The following is a 22,712-nucleotide window of genomic DNA, read 5'->3' as shown; positions in this document are numbered from 1 at the left end:
TTGTTTACAGCATCAACAAGAAACAATTACTTGCATTGATCCTTCAAGATACACTGAAATACAATGAAAGTCATGGCATTAGCCTCTATGTTATTAATTCACAACACAGAGGCTAATGCCACCACTTTCGCTCACAATACAATAATTGTTTGTTCCCAAATATTTTGAAGTTGCACAGATTACATTTTGGGCACATATGTGACTAAAATGGTTGTAAATTCAAGCCCTGGAAATATTACTTAATTACTTGAATTAAAGTAATATCTGGATCGGGATAATTTGGCTTGTATATAATATTTTTATACATACATACATATATATATATATATATATATATATATATATATATATATATATATATATATATATATATATATATATATATATATATATATATATATATATATATATATATATATATATATATATATATATATATATATATATATATATATATATATATATATATATTATGGCAAGCCGTTAAGGAAATTAAATATATATGGAAGTCTGAATAGAAATGAGAAACGTTTATATATACTGTAAATAAGAAAGACTTAGAGTCCGTCTGCTGATCTGAAAAAGAGCCAAAGCTGTCAAAGAGCTGAGGGACCATCTTCAAAGTGCAATGCTGAAACAAATAATGCAAACAATAAAATGTAACTTCCAGGGCTTGAGATTAACGTAGTCCCGTCGTCCCGGGGACGGTAAAAAAAATGCACCGGATGAAATTAAATGCTTCCCGGGACGATGGTTTTTAACCATTTTTTTTTCTTTTTTCTTTTTATGTATTTATTCATTTTATATTTTATATTAAATGTCTTGGTTTTTCCACCCTCTGAAAATCCTATGAAATGTTTAACAAGCCATTCTATAATAATACAACAGCTATTAATGTAACAATACAATAAAACAAATATATTTAATGATTTTTTTTTCCATTATTTTAACAATAGGCTAATGTATATTACTTATATAGATTCTACAAGAAACACAAAACTTAAAAAATAAATTATTTACAATTGCAGACACGAGGTTCTTGTTCTGCAGTGCTGTGTGCTAATGTGCTTCGTACACCTGCAGGACCGCAAGCAAGGTCGCAGAGAAAATGCGGACTGGATTTTGAGAGATGTGGGCATTTTCTATATGAACAAGTCCAAGGACCGCAAGCAAGGTCGCAGAAAAAATGCGGACTGGATTTTGAGTGTTATCTATATGAACATGTGGAATGGATTGGATACCGACGCACTAAAGGGGCTCTCTACCTTACGCTATGAAGTGAGGGGAAACTGAGTGAATAATGACAGGTTATATGATTATTTATTTAAACTCATATTCGGGCCACTTTATAATGAATATGTCGGCATGTATTTGTAAAAAAATAAATAAATAAAATTTAACACCAAATTATTTAGAGGGGCTTAAGAACATTTTAGGGGGGCTTGAGCCCCCCTAAAATAGGCCTAACAACGCCAATGAACGAATGAAAGGAACACTCATCGAACTCCGCTTCCCAGCATCCTCTGCGAGCTCCAATTTGACAAGCAGCCAATGGCCGCCATGACAGGCCGGCACATGACGTAGGGTAAGTTCCTGCTGTGGCTTGAGGGAAACGGGTCGACATTTACACACGGGAGAATCGCACTTTGCGGGTAAGTTAAGACATTTGACCGCCACAAGACTCACTAAGTTTGCGTCGGGTGTTCCTCGGGGGACTTTGTCTACCCTTCGGGTGCGCTGGGTAGTAAAATATGGCGAGCATTTTGGTGGGAAGACGCTGTCTGAGGACCGAGGCCTCCACTGTTTCCTGGTGGAAGTCCTCAGCTGTGCCTCCTGGAATGGACAAGTTGGAAAAGTTGACATCAGGCTTTTAAAGCTGTGTTTTGTCGAAGTTCACCCTGGGTGTGTTTAATGTTGTTTCCACGAATAATAATGTACTCTGCTGCCACTTGTGACAGCTACAAAGTGCTGCCTTTTGTACAAATACTAGCATCTGTGCTTCACCAACACCACGGCCTTTTATTGGAAATTAGCTCCTTTTCAGTGTATATTCTACTTTTTACTTTACCATACATGTGCTTGCTGATCACTTGAGAGTATTAAATGTTTTTAAATCATCGGCTCACAACTTCAAGAATAACGAACGTGTGCCCCACGCGACCCCAAAAAGGACAAACGGTAGAAAATGGATGGATGAACATTCGCATTATTGACTTTGATTGATTTATTATTACATATCGGTGATGACTGCTGGTGTTAATGTATCGGACTTAACCTGCTACTCTGTTACGTACACCTGCATCCAAAACAGTCATGTATTGCCAATATGCCACATGTAATATAATTGAAAGACAAAAAAACAGCATATTATTACTTCCACGTAGTTTGTTTTTGTGTGCAAGCAGCAAAATGCATGTTTTCGGGATATTATCCTTGAGCTTAATTTTTATAAGGAGACAGTGGCGGGCCGTGCGTTTCCCACCTAGGCTTTCAGTGATGTCAGACTTCAATGATTACCTCTCAAAATAACATCATTTATGTCACCACATGACCATTGCTGGAGAAATACTATACAGGAACACATTTACGCACTACTGACCATTGAAACACCTCAACAGTGTACAAAACGGGCTATTTTCCAGCGCATTTGAAAATCAAACCCGCATCAGCAATTAAAACATATCTTATGTGGTACTGTCAAAATTACAATAATTGTAAAAAAAACAAATATATTAAACTTTGACAAAATAGAGATAAAATATTTGAACTCACAATTTGTATCACCCATTCAACGCCGTATAAGCCAGTGGTAAAGCTGGAAGTCAGTTGATTCGAGTGGAAGTGGCGGGCATTTCACCATTTCATCGCCGGGATAGCTTAGCTAGTTTCCTGGGCCGGCAAACCTCGTCTCACAAGATGTAGTTTCTCTTTAAATATCCTTCTTGAAAATATATATCTGCCACCTAATCAACGCTTTGCTCTCCTTCTTTGTGGGTTTCTCTGCTATGTCTTTGCTCCGGTGCAACACTTCCTGATTTCGTAAAGTGCAACTTCTGATTGGATACTCACTTGGGAGTGTCAAGTGAGTATCCAATCACGTTAACGTCAGGCTACCAGGTAGCTCGTTAGCGGATACATTTAATTTAAATTCATCCGCTAACGGTCCTGGGTGTGGCTCTGCTGATCTGCATAACACTGATCTGAGTATCCAATCACTGGATGCGTAAATTTCATGTTCGTGAGGCCAGCTAGAAGGCCTTACTGGCAACTTGTGATCTGATTGGCTATCGCAATTATCTATCAACTGTATGTGCCCGTTCACTTACAGTGCATAGACGCTTGCATTTTTTATCTGAAGGCCTCAGGTAGATTTCATACAGCATGGCAACATTAGCGAGCTAAATTCTGATTGGATAAAAACTCTATAACCTAAAAACAACAGCACTGGAAGGAGCATAACATGACACGAAGAGAACATGAATATATTTAGGGGAAATTAAAAAAAAAAAAATTACTTTTACCTTTAATTATGATCATGATTTCTGGTTATTTTAGGCCAGCAGAGAAGGCCTTGCTGGCCCTGACGGCACACCACTGTAAGGTAGGGATGTCCAAAGTGCAGCCTCGGTGCTATTTGCAGACCTGCAACATAAACACACTTTTGACACCCCTGCTCTAGATAATAAAAAATGAAATCTGATAAATCTATCGTTAAAAAGCAGAGGCTGGCGACCCATGCGTGTTTATCATAACTCTCTCGCTCTCTCTGTCCCTCCCTCACCAATGCTGCTGCGCGCACAATTTGTTTTGTTTTTAACCCTGAACGTACATTGTTGAAACACGCAACCATAACTCAAAATGCCGGACATTTGAGGCATTTAAGAAACCCCGCCCGGACAGCCCCGCAAAAGAGGACAAGTCCGGTGTATGGTCAGTCTATACCTAGCCCGGTCGCTGCTAGGATGCTAGCAAAAGAGGTCATGAAGCCTCAAATGTCCGGCATTTTGAGTATTGTTTACACAACGTGCAGTACGCTACTTAATATGTCCGTGTGGAAACTCGTTCGGTACACCTCCGCACCGAATCGAAACCCCCGTACCGAAACGGTTCGATACAAATACACGTACCGTTACACCCCTACTCCTGAATCATATCTATGACTAAAAGTGATGCAGGCCGGCGGCCGCACTCTGATTACTATTGTCACCCCTGACTTACTAATCTACACGATAATTTCCTCTTCTTAGCTGGGAACTCTTTTCTATAATGTGGTTCTTTTTGCCTTCTGTTGAAGTGTAAAAAGTATTCTTTGTTTCACCTCTTCATATTCAAGCTACCTTAGCGCCGCGGTTAGCATAGCTTGTCTTCTCCTCCTCCGTGTGTGTCATCACTAACTTAGTTGACACATAACGTTAAAAGAATGTTGTTGGCTAATGGTTCTCCCATATTTAGTCAAAATTAAACCTAGAACTAACTTTTAGAGACCATGAATGCTGAATTTTAGATCCCTTACCGTCTCTATTACTTTATTTAACTTACGCAAATAATCGATATTTGGACATTTGTGCATCGATTCATGAATTGCCCACGTTGTAATCATGATGCATCAGAGAACCTGTCGTTTTTCCCATCTCTACAATGCACACTTTTTGACGCCTTGAATCTGCTTGCATGCTTCGCTGCTCTCCAGGGCGTCATGTATTATTGTGGATTTCCTACTAAAAATGGTGTATGCTCAAATCCAAAAAACGTTGCACGCACAAACCATTTGAGATGTAATAAAGGGTGAGCACTCATTAATCCAAGCACATTTCTTTTTTACATTTCAATCAACGTGGAAATGAGAGCACATTTTGGTCTGCAGCTGACCAGTCCCTGGCCACGCTCCGATTTAAATACACAAATCATATTGAAATTAACCATGTGCCTGAGATCCTCTGCCCAATCAGAATTCACTGCTAAGGAGTAGGAGTTGCTTGTTTCTGGCGTTTCCAGCGAATGAAAGAGGCTTCCGTGGGATAAAGTGTGTGAGCATGTCAATTAAGGCTGCAGCTAACGATTATTTTTCTATCAATTAATCTATAGATTATTTTTTCGATTAATCGGTTAATCTATAGATTATTTTTTCGATTCATCTATACATTATTTTTCCTTTTACCGATTATTTTTTTATTTAAAATGAAGATGAAAAAATAAATGTAGGCCTGTTTTTTCAAAAGGCATGGCTTTTATTTACAAAAAAAAGAAGTATGGCCACTCAGTCAACATTGACAACAACATGACAAAATATTCTGTAACAATGTAAACATTTAAAACTTTTAACATTTAACAAAATTAAAAGTAGCTTATTTGCTTTTTAATGGGCAAATATAAAAGTAAACATCCAGTGCAAATCTTAATATTCTGCAATAGTATAAGCATTTCAAAAGTAAAAGTATTGCTTATTTTGCTTTAAAATGTGCAAAAATAAAGATATAAACATCCAATACAAAAAAGTGCAAAACGAAATATTCTGTAACAACAGTGTAAACATTTCAACAAAAGTGAAAGTATTGCTTATTTGCTAAAATGTGCAAAAATAAAGATAAACATCCAATACAAAAAAGTGCCAACCTAAATATTCTGGAGCACTGTAAACATTAAGTATTGCTTTTAAAATGTGCAAAATAAACATCCAGTCCAACGCAGTACACAATAACCAATTTTACTCATTCCAGTGAGTGACTAACAGTTGTAATGAAGAAAGGTTAGCATGTCTACATGCTCTGGTTCTTTTCTTGTTTACAATATTTCCAGCAGCTGAAAATAGGCGCTCAGAAGGGGTCGATGTGGCTGGAACTGAGAGGTAATTGGCCTTCACCTCAAGCCATGACTGCGAGTGAGCTGAGCTCCAGTTTATATTTCTAGAAGGTCAACGGGCTCATAGTGATGTTACTAGTAGTTGACTGGGAGGTGTTTATTATCATTTGGGGAGAGTCCGCTGCCTGATGCTCACCTGCTAAACACCTATCTGCTCGACGCTGAAGCGCTGACTACATGCGCTCTGAATACGCACTGCTGATTGGCTGATAACGCTTTGTATAGCGCTTTGTGTGTACCAATCAGATGGTTGTGTGGGTGGGACAATGCTGCGTGCTGAGACAGAGGCAGCCGCAGAAGGAGCAAAGCAGCTTGTTAACACTTTAGCAGCTAAAGTTAGCTTTAGCTTAGAAACTCGTTCGGTACACCCCCGTACCGAACCGAAAGCCCCGTACCGAAACGGTTCAATACAAAACACATACCGTTACACCCCTAGCAGATACAAATGACACATTCATGTTTTTGTGTAATGATGACAACGTATACTCGCGCGGACGATTGACTATTTGATGGTTTTTCTTTTCAAATGTTCGTTCATAGCCGTTGTGCTGCTATGATAGGCAATTTCCGCTCGACACAGTGTGCATACAACAACCTTATTAGGCCGTGTATTGAAATACTCCCACACTTTTGACCACTTTTGGCGTGATTTTTTCCCCCTCGCTCGCACAGTCTGCTTTGCGCTCCGCCATGACGGTAGTGTGACGTAAATATGCGACGCGTCGACGCACAAAAACGGCGTCGACGTATTTACGTAACCGATGACGTCGACTACGTCGACGCGTCGTTTCAGCCTTAATGTCAATGCTGTAGAGTCACACAGCCGCACAAGAAATAAGTGTTACTACATCGGGAAGAAGGTGAAGAATATGGAGGCGGGGGGGACCAGAGATAAAGTAGTGCTCATCCCATTTAAAGGATAATTGCTGTATTGATAAGTAAAACTTCAGAAGAGGTGGGAGCAATTGTGGGTAAAAATATTTTTGTAACTGACAACAAAATGTGTTTATAGAGTAGCCTGCTCACAGCCAGATTAGAGTATAACGTGAAGATTATGGAATATTTAGTTAGAAGTCTTTTACATTTAAACATGTCTGCATATCAAAAAGGATATGGAAGACTTTAACTGTTATTTGAGTACTCAATTTATTATTACAACAGAGCTGCAACTTTCTGACCGACTGGCCAAGCTGTGCTGGAGTTAGAACACATTCTGACAGCAATAGCTGGCAAAATGATTGCCTAGATACATGTATATCGTCCCAAATATGAATATGAAGCATTAAATTAATTTTTTGTCCATGCCTCAAATTTTACCTTGTTGAAATCAAATGATGGCAAAGCCCGAATTAACAACTCTGTGTGTTGCGAAAGTATACACAGCATGTAGAAATGCGTAAGTGAAGCATGAAGTTTGCGTGAGGCACCGCACATTTCCACATTCAGTTTACTCTTAATACATCTCAACTTTGCCATGAAAAAGGGTGTATGGCATGTTTTTGTGCATACGAGTCAGCTCGCTCCTCTGCTCCAAACCCTGTTCATGGCGTTTTGATTTTGGATTAACCTTAATAATAAAAGTGACTGATGTAACACTGATTACTTTCAGCACAACTTATACAATTTCATCAAGGTTGGCAGGTAATTGGCGATAATTTGGCCCAGAGCATATTCCACAGATACAAATAAACAAGGTCTGCAAAGGCCGCAAAACCTTATCAGTATGTGCTCTTTGATGATTTTCGCCCATTTACTCTTGTTTGAGTTCTGACTGCAAATCATTTGAGATCAACCAAATATGAGTATGTTTTTGAGTAGACATTGCTACATCATGGTCTGACAGAGATATTTTGATTGCCATGTTTTGTGCGTAAACTTAGTAATACTGAGCTAGCAGCTGCAATCACAGTGGTGTTATTGGGATTTGATTTTGCATAAATTAATAACTACCTATCTCTTTATTTCTGTGCGTATATACACAAAATGTGCTTCAACAGTCGCACAAAACTTACACTCAGACCATCGCCATGCATGACATGCGTGATACTTACCAATACTTGCTGTTGCTTACTTCAGGAGATGACAAATAATTAGTATGCCTTTTTCTTTTCTTTCTTATTGTAAGTAAGGAGGGACCTCAACATTTTAAGTTTGTTTTTGTTACATTTGAAGTTGAAAATACATACGCTAACGTGATTTGGTATGTTTTTGAGTATGTTAAAGCTCTCAAAAAGGCGGTTTAGTTGCCACAATAAGCAATTTATTTAAATGCTCAGCATATCTGGTGCCACATTGAATGAGTTTAATCTTAAGAATAACCAAGTGTCCCCAACTTAGATTTTTATGTATGCGGCTCTTACGAGTGGAAAGTTTGGACACACCTACTGTCCTGGTTGTGCATTTGACAGGGATCTCAGTTTATTTTGACCTACGTAATAGAGTAGAGTATTTTATCATCAACGGGTCTTGAGAGTAAAAAGTGAGGTGTGCTGGCCCTTTTCCTATTAATCGAGGGGAGACATGCAAACTTTCTTCTTAATTTAGACTACAATGGCATATATACGGTATTATGTATGACATCCACATATACTTGGGCAGATGATCCAGCACTGTTGTTCAGCTGCCTCTCATGTGTTTCATAAAAGTCGGAGGAGTGATGTCGCCTTCTATTTTTTTACCTTTTATACTATGAAAGCTGCCATCTTGGCAGTATTTTCATAAGGCCATTTAAGTCTAATTTTGTAAACCTGTGATTTCCTTATCATTTTAGTGCACTTTAATATTAAATGTACGATATGTCCCGTATATAGCATTAACACACTTTGTGTTGTTGCCTTCAGCCTGTGGAAGTCCCCCTCCCCTCCCTGAGCGATGGCCTCGCCGATCTCTGTGTATAATTCCAATGCCTTGGACACTCACATCTCCAGTGTAAGTGTGACCTTGTTTGACTCATGTTAAAAGTAGAGATTTACAGGAATCTCACATCTTCAATAAGTGTGTTGGTTTCGTTGTAGGCTTCCAGAGAGTCTCTGAAGATGGAGTTGTTAGCTGATGTCACCCTGCTGCCAGGAGAGGAGAGAATCACAGGTGAGGTCCCACTCTGTTCACAATTAATTGGTTTCCCCCCCCCCCCGTTGCAAATATTTCTCCTTTTTTTAATTTGCAGACAAGGACATCATCTACATCTGTCCGTTCAGCGGTGCAGTCAAAGGCAAAGTGTTGATCACGAACTACAGACTCTACTTTAGGAGTTCAGATTCTGTAAGTTTATATTGATGCACTGGGTGTCACGTGAGAGGTGCTTCTTATTTTTAGGGCATGCTCGTCCAAGGCAATTCATACTGTACTGGATTTGGCCGTGATTCTCCTTACCTCGGCTGACCCTCTGCTGGACTGCCCTCACAGTCTCACACGGATTGCTTGTCCCATCACTTCCGTTTCGACTACAATTTCAATGACATGGCGGACTTATTTTGAGTCATTGTGATCATGTCCACTATGAAAGGTGCCGAATGTCATTCATGACTTATTACTTACGAATTACTGATAGGAATGCTCAGTTTGTCAAATCCACCTTTGTTTAAGCCAGGGGTGAGCAATTCATTTTTACCGGGGGCCGCATAAGCAACCAGAGCACTGCTGGAGGGCCACACCGACAATATTTCAATAAAATGTTTCTCAATATTATTTTTGATATACCGTAAGATAAATAATAATAATAATGAATAATAATAATAATAATAATTTCATTTAACCTAACTTAACTTTATACAAAAGCAGATTGCTTTTAAAGGTTTTATTTTTAATAGTCTTACACAACACTTCCTGATGTATAATACAATGCAAAATTTTCCATTTCTGCACAGGGTTAATTTCTGTCACTTTATCCTGCATTATCCAACATTTTTCCCTGTCAGATTTGGACAACCATCTGCTGTTAAAAATCGTTCTTAATCATATTTATTTTATATTGGTTTTTATATTGGTTTTTTATGTAATTATTTTTTGTTTTTATTCAGTCATTGGTAGAGCTAAGGATAATATTTGAATATTGTTTTTAATATTGTTGTGCAGCACTTTGGAAACATTTTGCTGTTTAAATGTGCTATATAAATAAAGTGGATTGGATTGGATTGTCACACCTGCCAGCTTGTCCCATTTCAGTCCTAACATGTCCAAACACGCATTTACCTATGTGAACAAGTCATTACCTGTGGTTGTCTCTTTAATTGACTGCATGGCTGCCAGCTCCTTCGTGATTTGAAAGTCTGTAGTTATCCCACGTAAGAAGAAGAGCAGCTGGGCGGTGTCACGTACATTGCAGCTCTCATCCAAAGCCAGCGAAAAACAGTCAAAGTCTCCGGGCATTATCAGCGCAACAGAGTCCAATAAGCACTCCTTAATAAACTCTCCGTCAGAAAACGCCTTACTTTTTCTGGCGATTTTGTGAGAAATTACGAAACTTGTCCTGACAGCTGCATCTCTGGGGGTGTGAAATTTGGCAAAAAGTCCTTGTTGGGTTTGCAGTTTTACCATCAACGCATCAGCCTCCCTTGCGCGCGCTTGATCAGACAGATTCCGGTATTTTTCCTCGTGCTTCGTCGTGTAGTGGCGATTCAAATTATATTCTTTAAACACAGCAACCGGTGTACCACAAATTAAGCACACAGCTTTACCTTTAATTTATGTAAAGAAACACGGCATTCGTCATCAACTTTTCTCTTTTTAGCGTCTCATCACTTGTCGCTGTGCACCTTCACTCACAGGTTACACCCGGACATAGCCCATAAATACCACTTTTCAAAATAAAAGCAGCACAGTTGTATTTTTAAACTTTATTTTGTAATTTGTGATTGCCGCTGTTCACATTCACTCACAATCACACACGCGCATACGTCCACACGGAAGTAATACAAATAACGCTTTTCAAAACAAAAGCAGCATCGTTGTGTTGCACACTCGACATAGATACTTTTTAAAATGTATTTTGTAATTTATGATTGGCCTCACGCGGGCCGGACAGGGACGCACAAAGGCCGGATGCGGCCCACGGGCCGCAGAATGCCCAGGTCTGGTTTAAGCCTTTCTTACCTGCTAGTGTTCACAAACTGCGGTTAAATAAAACATGAAGGATATATACAAGTTATCGGTTTTGAGAAACATGAATTTATTTGTTTTTATTTATTAATTATTGCTTGTAAATTAAAAGAGAGATCGTATCAATTAAATGTCATGTCTTTCACACACATGAATGAGTGAGCAAGTGTACAATGGGTTTGACTTCAGGATTATTTTGTTTCTCTGTATTTTATTTATAATAAGAATTGTGTCAGTTATCAGTAATTACATAAATAAGGAGTGATCGCACAGTAGTTAAGCCAAATAAGAGGAAGTGTGCCGTGTCAGGCGCAGATTACTGCGCTCTTCGTATGTTACGAGATCACATTAGCAACATCTGCTCAACTAAGTGCATAATGATAGTGTAGAGTGTATTATTCACATTTTGAAGTTTATTCAGTTTGCCTTTGACTTCCAGGATGTGGCAGTGACACTGGATGTTCCTCTGGGTACCATCAGTCGAGTAGAGAAAATGGGCGGGGCGTCGAGTAGAGGAGAGAACTCGTATGGCCTGGACATCACCTGCAAGGTATTTTTTTCCCAACTTGTTTTCTGAGCTATATTATTGCCTCTCACATCCCTTTGCTGTCATCTTTATGTGCTACCAGGACATGAGGAATCTGAGGTTTGCCCTCAAGCAGGAAGGTCACAGCAGAAGAGACATCTTTGAGCTCCTCTTCAAGCACGCCTTCCCTGTCTCACATGGCCTGGTAAACATCTAGCTCCATCTACTGGCTGTATGACAGATGACCAAAAGCCTTTTACTAGCCAAATCATGTGACCGAACGACACGTATTGATTTTAAATGGGGCCTATGATAATTTTCCTCATTTCTGACTTACACATATTGTTACAATGTTGGATACTTGTGTTAAACTAGGCCAGGGGTCGGCAACCCGCGGCTCCGGAGCCGTATGTGGCTCTTTGATCACTCTGATGCGGCTCAGCTGCATACTTGCCGACCCTCCCAATTTTTCCGGGAGACTTCCGGATTTCAGTGCCTCTCCTGGGGTGAACATTCTCCGATTTTCACCCGGACAACTATATTGAAGGCGTGCCGTGATGGCACTGCCTTTAGCGTCCTCTACAACCTGGTGGTAGTGGGGGTGTATATTGTAGCCCGGATTCTGGGTATTTGTTCTGTTGTGTCTTTGTTGTGTTACGGTGCGGATGTTCTCCCGAAATGGGTTTGTCATTCTTGTTTGGTGTGGGTTCACAGTGTGGCGCATATTAGTAAGAGTGTTAAAGTTGTTTATACGGCCACCCTCAGTGTGACCTGTGTGGTTGTTGACCAAGTATGCCTTGCAGTCATTCATGTGTGTCTGCAGAAGCCGCATCTAACATGTAACTGAGCTGGCACGCCGTTTGTACAGGTTGTAGAGGGCGCTAAAGGCAGTGCCATCACAGCACGCCCTTATTATTGTTGTTAGGGTGAAAATCAGCAGACATTCGAGAGAATAGTTGCCCTGAAGTTTGGGAGTCTACCGGAAAAATCGTGAGGGTTGGCAAGTATGACGCTGTCAAGCGCCATTCATATAAAACTTGCGGGCCGCACTAACATTACATTTTCATATTAAGGTGCAGGCCTCGTGTCTGAGACCCCTGGTTTATACATAGCACAAAGCAAAAAAAAAAACTTTGTATGCAGTGTTATTTCATTTTCAATTTCAAAAGAGTTTTGTGGCTCCCATTGTTTTCTTTAATTTGTGAAACGGGTCAAAATGGCTCTGTGAGTGGTAAAGGTTGCCGACCTCTGAACTAGGCCAAAGCGTTGAATCATAAAGTTTAAGCAATTTGAGTGTGAACTTGCACAAAGCTTTGGATGCCTCTGAACACTGTTTTGCAGTCTTTTTGTACTGTTGGGCACAATGTGGTGGATGTACCTATGTGGGTTAAATTTACATTAGAATCAACATAGGTGCCCTTTAAAATGTCCTGAAATTAGCCTGCAACTTTAAAGCCCTGTTTCTTTCCCCTAATCTATCCAGCCTCTGTTTGCATACGTGACTCAGGAAAAGTACGAGGAGAACGGCTGGAATATCTACAAGCCCGTAGAGGAGTTCAGACGGCAGGTAAGGGAGGTGATGTTGCTTATTGTGCTGGGGGGGAAAAGACAAAGAAGGATCTAATGTGTGGTTTTCGGTTTCAGGGCTTACCTAATAACAAGTGGCGCATTACTTTCATCAATAAAAGCTATGAAGTGTGTGACACCTACCCCACTGTGTTGGCTGTGCCCTTTAAATGTAAAGAGGAGGACCTGAGGAGAGTGGCCGCCTTCAGGTCTAGGGCACGCATACCAGTAAGTGCATCATGACACATTTGAACTTGGAGTCTTTCTGCACCTGTTATTAAGTTCTTCCCTTCACCACAGGTGCTGTCGTGGATCCACAGAGAGAATCAGGCTGTGATCGCGCGCTGCAGCCAGCCTCTGGTTGGCATGTCTGGTAAAAGGAACAAGGATGATGAGCGCTATCTGGACCTGATTAGGGAAGCTAACGACACCACCAAGCTTACCATCTACGACGCTCGCCCCAATGTCAATGCTGTGGCCAACAAGGTTGTTCATTGGTTAAATACATAAATAAATGGTGCAGGAAATGTCTCCTTTTTTAACCCAAAATGTAAATGCAGGCCACAGGGGGTGGTTATGAAGGCGATGAGTACCAGAACGCAGAGCTCATTTTCCTCGACATCCAGAACATCCACGTCATGCGGGAGTCCCTGAAGAAACTTAAAGACATAGTGTATCCCAATGTAGAAGAATCTCATTGGCTGTCCAGTCTAGAGTCCACACACTGGCTTGAACATGTCAAGGTAAGCACACAGGCTGATCGTCCCTATCATTTAAAGGAAGCTGTGCGGTCCTTAGCATGATACTGTGTATGTGTGTTTGCGTGCCTGTGTGTGTAGTTGGTGTTGTCGGGAGCCATCCAAGTAGCAGACAAAGTGTCCAGTGGAAACTCTGTGGTGGTTCACTGCAGCGACGGCTGGGACAGGACGGCTCAGCTCACGTCTTTGGCCATGCTCATGCTGGACAGTCACTACCGCACTCTCAAAGGATTACAGGTTCGTTTACATTTGTTCCTTCAAGTATACATTTCGTTGACTAATAATTGTCATTGTACATTGGCACCTTTAGTTTACGAGTTCCCCAATTTATGAGTATTTTAAAATGAGTTGTCTCTCAGATTTTTGCGATGCTTGAAATTGCAAGTATAATTTGAGTTACAAGCTTCTGTAGCCAACCACCGGAACTGTAAGGGTTAGTGCAAAGGAGAAGAATTAGATGACCAAATCAGAGAAACGAACTGTTATAAACTTGTCATACTTCTTAGCGGCCACGGGAGTCGGCCTGACTGCAGCACCGTCAGTCCGCATCACACAAAGCCACAGCCAGCATCCGTAGCATGGAGCCACCTTTTTCCCTTGAATAAAAACGAGACAACTTGATTACAAATTTGTCATTGAATTAAAACAAATGTTGACAAATTAAATCCAATCATGTTCGATTTCATCTTGACATGCGGGGACAAGTTAGGAAAACAATTAATCACATTTATTTTAGCTGCTTGTAGGAAAGGGGTTTGGAGTGAGTCACAGAGGAGATCCAAACAGAACTACCGGTACTGTCTTTGTCAGATAGGGAAGTTGGATAAACCACCACCAATACAATACCATCCATTGTAACAAGTTACTCAATGCAAATATTTCCACGCCTGGCAGAAAGGGAAAACAAATGGACACATTTCACGTTTGACACTATGGAGAACAATACAATGTGTGAATATTGTGAGCGATTACCATTGGTCACCGAATAAAAATAATCTCGAACAAAAGATGTCAGTCTATCAATAAGCATCAATAAATGTTTTGTTACATTTCTAGTAAGTGAGATGTGGAGACAGCCGAAGGTTGTTTTTGTTTTAAATATTTAATTTTTGTCAGGGGTTCAGCTTGAAAGATTTATTGAATAGCATGATTTAACAGGTTCAGATCAGGTAGACCGTTCCTCCCAATCACTCCAGTCCAAGTATCAGTCCAAGTATGGATTGTTATTGGACTTCTGTGCTAGTCATGGACTTGCGGTAACAAACACCATGTTCAAGCATAAGGATGCTCATAGGTGTACCTGGTACCAGAGCACCATAGGCCAAAGATCAATGATCGATTTTTTAATCGTATCAGCTGATCTGAGGCTGTATGTTTTGGACACTCGGGTGAAGAGAGGGACTGAACTGTCAACTGATCACCATCTGGTGATGAGTTGGGTCAGATGGAGGGAGAAACCTCTGGACAGACCTGGCAAACGCAAGCGTGTAGTGCGGGTGAACTGGGAACATTTGGAGGAGTCCTCTGTCCGGAGTGACTTCAACTCCCACCTCCGGCGGGACTTCTTTGCCATCCCTGTGGAGGTTGGAGACATTGAACAGGAATTGGCAATGTTCAAAGCCTCTATTGCTAAAGCTGCAGGTGCGAGCTGTGGCCAGAAGGTCTTAGGTGCCTCAAGGGGCAGTAACTCTCAAACACCATGGTGGACAGCAGTGGTCAGGGAAGCCGTCCGACTGAAGGAGTCCTACTGGGGTATGTTATCCCGGGGGACTCCGGAGGCAGTTGCAAGGCACCAACAGGCCCGCAGGACAACGGCTGTGGCTGTGGATGAGGCGAAGCAGAGTGTGTGAGAGCAGTTCGGGGAATCAATGGAGAAGGATTATCGGGCGGCACCAAAGCTGTTCTGGAACACATAAGGCACCTCAGGAGGGGGAAGAAGGGAACCATCCAAGCTGTGTACAGCAAGGATGGGACTCTACTGACTTCAAGTAAGAAGTCGTAGGGTGTTGGAAAGAGCACTTTGAGGAACTCCTGAACCCAACTACATCAGACACACCCTCCCTGACAGGAGCGGAGCCTGAGGATGATGGGGGATTGACGTTGATCTCTCTGAGTGAAGTCACTGAGGTAGTTAGACAACTCTACAATAGCAAAGCTCCGGGGGTTGACGAGATTTGTCCAGAAATGCTGAAGGCTCTGGGTTTTGAGGGGCTGTCTTGGTTGATACGCCTTTTCAACATTGCGTGGAAGTCTGGGACAGTGCCGAGGGAGTGGCAGACTGGGGTGGTGGTTACCCTATTCAAAAAGGGGGACCAGAGGGTGTGTGCTAATTACAGGGGTATCACACTACTCAGCCTCCCTGGGAAAGTTTACGCCAAGGTACTGGAAAGGAGGGTCCGGCCGATAGTCGAACCTCAGATTCAAGAGGAGCAATGTGGATTCCGTCCTGGTCGTGGAACAACTGACCAGCTCTTTACTCTTGCGGGTATCCTGGAGGAGGCCTGGGAGTATGCCTACCCACCCAGTCTACATGTGTTTTGTGGATTTGGAGAAGGCGTATGACAGGGTCCCCCCGGGAGATCCTGTGGGAGGTGCTGAGGGAGTACGGGGTGAAGGGGACCCTGCTGAGGGCCATCCAATCTCTGTACATCCAAAGCGAGAGTTGTGTCCGGGTGCTTGGATGTAGGTCGGATCCGTTTCCAGTGGGGGTTGGTCTCCGCCAGGGCTGCGCTCTGTCACCTATCCTGTTTGTGATTTTCATGGACAGGATTTCTACGCAGAGTCGTGACCATGGTGGAGAGGGTATACGTCTCGGGCGGCTAAAGGTTGCGTCACTGCTGTTTGCAGATGATGTGGTCCTGATTGCACCATCAGTTCGTGACCTTCAACTCTCACTGGATTGGTTCGCAGCTGAGTGTTCAGCGGCTGGAATGAGGATCAGCATCTCCAAATCTGAGGCCATGGTTCTCAGCAGGAAACCGATGGTTTGTACAGTCCAAGTAGAGAACGAGACTCTGTCCCAGGTGGAGGAATTTAAGTATCTTGGGGTCTTGTTCACAAGTGAGGGAAAGATGGAGAAGGAAATCAGCTGGAGAATCGGAGCATCTGTAGCAGTATTGCAGTCTCTCTGCCTCACTGTTGTGACGAAACGAGAGCTGAGCCAGAAGACAAAGCTCTCGGTCTACCAAGCTATCTACATTCCTACTCACACCTATGGTCATGAAGTGTGGGTCGTGACCGAAAGAATGAGATTGCGGATACAAGCGGCCGAAATGAGTTACCTCAGAAGAGTAGCTGGCATCTCCCTCAGAGATAGTATGAGAAGTTCAGTCACCCGAGAGAGACTCGGAGTAGAGCCTCTGCTCCTTCGCTTGGAAAGGAGCCAGCTTAGGTGGTTCGGGCATCTCGTGCGGATGCCTCACGAGCGTCTCTCTAGGAAGGTCCTCGTTGCACGTCCCACTGGGAGGAGACCCCGGGGCAGGCTAAGGACCAGATGGGGGGGGATTACATCTCCTCTCTGGCCTGGGAATGCTTCGGGATTCCCCAGGTGGAAGTGTCTAATGTTGCTCTGGAGAGGGAAGTCTGGGGGTCTCTGCTGGAGCTGTTGTCCCAGCGACCCGATTCTGGATAAGCGGTTGAAGATGGATGGATGATTTAACAGATTAGTACTTTATGTGCATATTCAGGGCAACAGGCTCCATGTAAAAGTAGCTTGCTGTATTACAATTACAGACAGTGCCAATATTATCTTACAAATGTTATTATGCTCAGTGCTTTCTGTTTTTCTTATCGGTACCTTTTTTACTTTTGCTCATTATGTGATTGCCAGGGTTGGTCAGTTTGTGTGCATTATAACTCAAAATGTTATGGGAAGAAATGGGATAAGTGTTTAGATTTTGGGGATGATCCTGATCATTTCTACTACATTACTTGACTGACTTTCTGTTTATCTGTGTGTTAGTAAGCAACAACTTAAAAATGTATGGGCAGATTTTGGTGAAACTTTCACGAAAGGTCAGAAATGGGATAAGGACAAAGTGATTACATTTTGGGGGTGATCGGAATCACTGTCGGGATTCCGAATTTTTAAAGAATTCTTAAATATTGGTAGATAGAGCCTGGTGGAGATTTGCGCTCTCAGAATGCCTTTCTAATTGGTAAAGCCATGTTTGTGTAAGTTGCAAGCACATAAGTGGAAGAGTAGAGTGGGACCTAAAATAAAAGATGATCAACTGTTTGGAATAAATTGAACAATATTGTGAGGGAAGCAAGTTTTTTATTTAATGTGCCTTTTAAACAAGTTAGTGGCATCTTTTGTCTAAAATTATGCAGTCTTTAGTCAGTCATAAGAAGAACATGGTGGACCGAGACTTGATGAGTTGATCGACATTGACAGGTTGTCGACATGAACCACTATATACATATACCGGTACAAAAATGATGTTTTTGAACTCTTTCTGCATCCTTGCAGGTGCTCATTGAGAAAGAATGGATCAGCTTTGGGCACAAGTTTGCTTCAGTGGGTAACATTTGGCCTTATTGTGTAGTATATATTTGTTCTCCTCATCAATTCTGTCACACTAAATCCTAACGTGTCTAAAAAATGTGTCCGCTTGCAGAGGATAGGTCATGGTGACAAGAACCACGCCGACCAGGACAGGTCTCCCATCTTCGTCCAGTTCATCGATTGTGTGTGGCAGATGACTAAACAGGTTTGTAGGGTGTGTTTGTTACTGCCTGACAACGTTCCCTCTAAGGTGCGTGCCTGTGCAATTGCCCACTGCTCAAGCATCCTCTGCGTGTGGCAAATTTATGCCACACACAAAATCAAATAAAAAAATAAGCGCATAACAATTTTCGACACACGGACACGACAGAGAAAACCGTTTTCGTCATCATTGTTCAAATATTGTAACGTCTGTCGAGACGCTTTGAGGACATGAATTCCATCCATCCATCACTTTACTGAGCAAAACTCTATTGTTGGCCATAAACACATCACCAAAACATTAGAAGAAAAAAAAAGATATCTAGCAAAAGTGGTCATTTTCTGCAGTACAAACCAGACCAAAAGCAACTTTGTTATATCAACAGCAGCCGCTCGCTCTTTCTCACTTGTGCCAACGCATACACATATGGCACTTAGCCAGTGATGCGTTTACAGCCACACAAAAAGTCGGACAACTCCAACACCACACATAAAGTGTCATTCCAGGTCTTTACACTATGATTTACCAATCAAATGTGTGCTTATTCTAGGGTCATGTATTAGGAATCTTAATTTATAAATATTAATCATGAAATGCTGTTAGTATATTTAAATAAATACTAATAAAAATATATTTTTTAAAAACAGGAAGTTGCAGGAATGTACACATGATCCCCTGCTTACATCTCATTGTGCAACATGTGAATGTTTTAATGGGAACTAAATGCAATGTCTGAAAGGGGTACAAATTATTTCCAAAGCAGGACCTCCACCCAGACAAACAATACAAGTACACAGTTCATGAAAAACAATATTTTTTGTTATTGTCATTGTAAGTGGGCCTAAACACTTACATTAGAAATGGAAATGACTGCTGTCATTTGATTATAATAATAAGAGAATGTTGTCTGTCTATCTGTGTTGGCCCTGCAATGAGGTGGGGACTTGTCCAGGGTGTACCCCACCTTCCGCCCGAATGCAGCTGTGATAGGCTCCAGCGCTTCCCTGGATGGAGATTGAACTTGTTATTTAGTCAGGTTTGGGACAGGTGTGCTGCTAGTGTAGCCACAGTGTGCACGTCTGATGTTGCTCACATGGGCTCCACTGAATGCTCAGGGAGTTTTTGCGTTTGCTCACACATATGAACAATTAGAGGGAACATTGCTGCCTGAACTTTCTAATTAAAAACCTTCCTTCTCAGTTCCCCACAGCTTTTGAGTTCAATGAGCGCCTCCTGCTGACAATCCTTGATCACCTGTACAGCTGCCGCTTTGGTACATTCCTCTACAACTGTGAGAGTGCACGAGACCAGAATGTGAGGAAGGAGACAAACAAAGCTATATCATGTTAAGTCAATCATGTGACGCTGTGTTCCTCCACAGGGGGTGAGGTTGAAAAGCGTGTCCTTGTGGTCTCTGATCAACAGTAAGACAGACATTTATTTAAACCCTTTCTACACGCCCGAGTCTGGCCGGGTCCTCTACCCTGTTGCTAGCATGCGCCACCTTGAGCTTTGGGTCACATACTACATCCGCTGGAACCCGCGCATCCGACAGCAGGTGGATAATTCCCCACCTCTTCTTTTCCGTGCGCCATAAGTAGACTTAACTACTGCTCATTTGTTCCAGCAGCAGAGTCCAGTGGAGCAGCGCTACTTGGAGCTCTTAGCCCTCCGAGATGAGTACATCAAGAAGCTGGAGGAGCTGCAGCTCTCAGACTCCACCCCTACCCGCTTGGCTAACAGCTCCACCCCCAACACATCGTCGTCGTCCTCTTCCCCCACGTCACAGCAGTACACACACCTACACACTCCCTTCTGAGGGAGATACTTGCACTTGTGTCCACGCAGGGAATGAACTGGTGTGTAACAAACTATTCTAAAACCAATTTGGTGACAGGGGTGCAGATTATGCAATGTGTCACAATGCAGCCTTGTCACAAGACTTTTACACACACACGGCATACATAGAAGCCTTAAAGATATTTTGTGGCTTTGAATCCAAGGGCTTGAATACACTGGGCATGATGCCAGCATGTGGGCAAGTGTGCGTCACTCTGTCAACCAACAAGTTGACATGCACTTTGGCTGGAAACAAACTAGTGGCAGAATTTCAAGTTCTCCTTTCAGTGACAATTCACTTGCACTCACACGTTAAATGTCATGCACTGTTGGTGTGCAGGTCTTTACAAAATGGAGTAATGAGAAAGTTAGAATCAATGACTTCTCCATTTTGTATATTTTTTTTCTTTCAGAGTTAATTTAGCAGTTGTAAGATAGCTTTATACATTGCCCACATATTTCCCCCCTCCCTCCACTGGTGATGCTACACTAGGATAGCTCCGCCGTTTTACACTAATCACACTAGACGTACAACTAATGGTGTACAGATTCCCTAGAGATGAAATAATATTGCACTTGTCTCCTCGTGCTGAAGTTAAATGTCTTTGAGTCAAGCTGGGTGGACACTCGTGTGTTCATGAATTGCTACTTGTGTGGTTGTTGTGTTCTCCTGCACTTCCCAATCCACGGCACTGATAGCAATTAATCAGTAAATAATCTACTGAATGCAGCTTTGAGTTTAGGTGCTTAACATAGAATAGGGACGTTACTGTAAGTGGTGCTGACTCTGGATCAGTGCTTGTACTTTCATGCAGAGCCTGGATGTCCAGGAAAGCCTTATTTTGATGTTAAAATATGTTAGATGTTGGCCCTTGCGTTAGGATATGATCTTCACTTCCTGCTTTTAAATTTGATGTTTATTTGCCAGTATATGAAGTTAGTTTGACAATAGCCAATGACATTTCCTTTACGGTGTAGGGAATGTTATGCAAGTCCTTTCTCTTTATGACAAGGACACTGTAAGGGAAAGTAATTCACTCCCAGTTCATTTGTTGATGACTCAAAAGGGCTTCTTCATGGAGGGAGGAAAAAGAACCAAAAAATCAAATACAAAATCACCTCGTCTAGGCTCATCACAAAATAGCTTCCTTATGTCTTTTCAATATATAAAGTATCCCTTCTTTACAAGATGCATTTATGTCCCCCATTTCACACATTGTCTCATTGGCAAGCTGATACTTTGACAAGGGCCGTTTGCTTAGCTTCTGTCCAAATGTGTGCCTTGATTCATGGGAGGAATCACCATCACATGTCACACACACGTGCTCATGTTTGACGTAGATCCAATAGTAAACTCTCATTTGGGGGACACCTTGTTGTTCTTAATAGGTGTTTCTTTCCAGTGTAGTAGACAGGGTATGGCTTTGATGTGCCTTTTTCTGAACACATCGGCCTATCATAAGGGATAAACAGGTGTACCTGGAGCTCCGCCCTCTTGTCCCAGAATGCCAAACTCCTAATGAGAAGGGTGGACACTGACTTAAATATGTGTGCCCTTTTCTACTGTTATTTCCACATTAGGAGAGAGAGATATTTCCTCAAATCAGGACTAGAAAGATGTTATTGTGTTGGAGTCAATGTCAGGTGTAATTGCAATAGCACTGCTACCTCCATCACTAAACCTTGAGAAAACAGGGTAAGGTTGTAAGCCTCTTATGTTTTTATACATCTTGTGATGGCAAGACAAGCAGTGTTCTACCAAAACCTTCATTGTTTCCTTTAATGTCCCATCCTTTAGTTAAAAAAGCCCAGCATCATGGTGGGAAACACAGTACAGATGAATCTATTTTTATTTGATTTTTGTAACGAGCACCATGATGTAATTACCTCAATGAAAACCTAAAGTTGTAAAATACATTTATTTTATGTAGTGTAAAATCGCTCCATGGGTCTTTTTTAGAGCATTTTTGTTGACTAATATAAAAAGAGATCGCTTGTATGCTGTGTATGATTTACACACTTTTACCCTGACAATTGTTTACGTAAGTCATTTAGGGAATTTTAGTTTTATGGGTGCATTTCTTTAGTTGTTCTCTTTGAATATTAATATTATTTGGGGCTTGAAAGGGAAGCTTGCCAAATGTCAGAATACATTTCTAATGTAATTCTTTTTAATCATGCTATATCCTCTCCACTATTTGGTAGGGTGATTATTTTGTTATGTAAATAATACTGATTAAATTAATTTAAGATTGATGCCTGTTGTTTTTTATGATTGATTGTTACAGTATGTGTCACGTGTGCTGCTGGTGGGAGGTGGCTTAGTTGCTACCGTGCAATGTTCAGGGCAACTCGGAA

At 41.6% G+C, this 22,712-nt stretch overlaps 1 protein-coding gene across 4 annotated transcripts; it reads left to right on the top strand.

Moving 5' to 3' along the window:
• Positions 1–1,518: 1,518 nt before the first annotated feature.
• On the top strand, positions 1,519–22,602 carry mtm1 (myotubularin 1). 4 transcript variants are annotated; one of them, XM_062064982.1, is made up of 17 exons: positions 1,567–1,652; positions 3,556–3,601; positions 8,700–8,787; positions 8,874–8,946; positions 9,026–9,120; positions 11,396–11,506; positions 11,586–11,687; positions 12,966–13,049; positions 13,127–13,276; positions 13,349–13,534; positions 13,609–13,791; positions 13,888–14,043; positions 18,278–18,325; positions 18,426–18,518; positions 19,716–19,829; positions 19,897–20,073; positions 20,143–22,602. In XM_062064982.1, the coding sequence occupies exons 3-17, from the start codon at positions 8,731–8,733 to the stop codon at positions 20,332–20,334; spliced, it is 1,821 nt and encodes a 606-aa protein (XP_061920966.1). In that variant the 5' UTR covers positions 1,567–1,652; positions 3,556–3,601; positions 8,700–8,730; the 3' UTR covers positions 20,335–22,602. The 4 variants fall into 4 exon arrangements, with proteins under 4 accessions (XP_061920967.1, XP_061920968.1, XP_061920965.1 ...); XM_062064983.1 differs by lacking the exon at positions 3,556–3,601 and having other exon boundaries at positions 1,519–1,585; XM_062064984.1 differs by lacking the exon at positions 3,556–3,601 and having other exon boundaries at positions 1,553–1,652; positions 20,146–22,602.
• The last annotated feature ends 110 nt before the right edge of the window (positions 22,603–22,712 follow it).

This window comes from Entelurus aequoreus, linkage group LG12, assembly GCF_033978785.1.
Source record: "Entelurus aequoreus isolate RoL-2023_Sb linkage group LG12, RoL_Eaeq_v1.1, whole genome shotgun sequence".
Classification (NCBI taxonomy): Eukaryota; Metazoa; Chordata; class Actinopteri; order Syngnathiformes; family Syngnathidae; genus Entelurus; species Entelurus aequoreus.
Note: the sequence above shows the minus strand (reverse complement) of the source record. Positions and strands in the feature narration are given on the sequence as shown.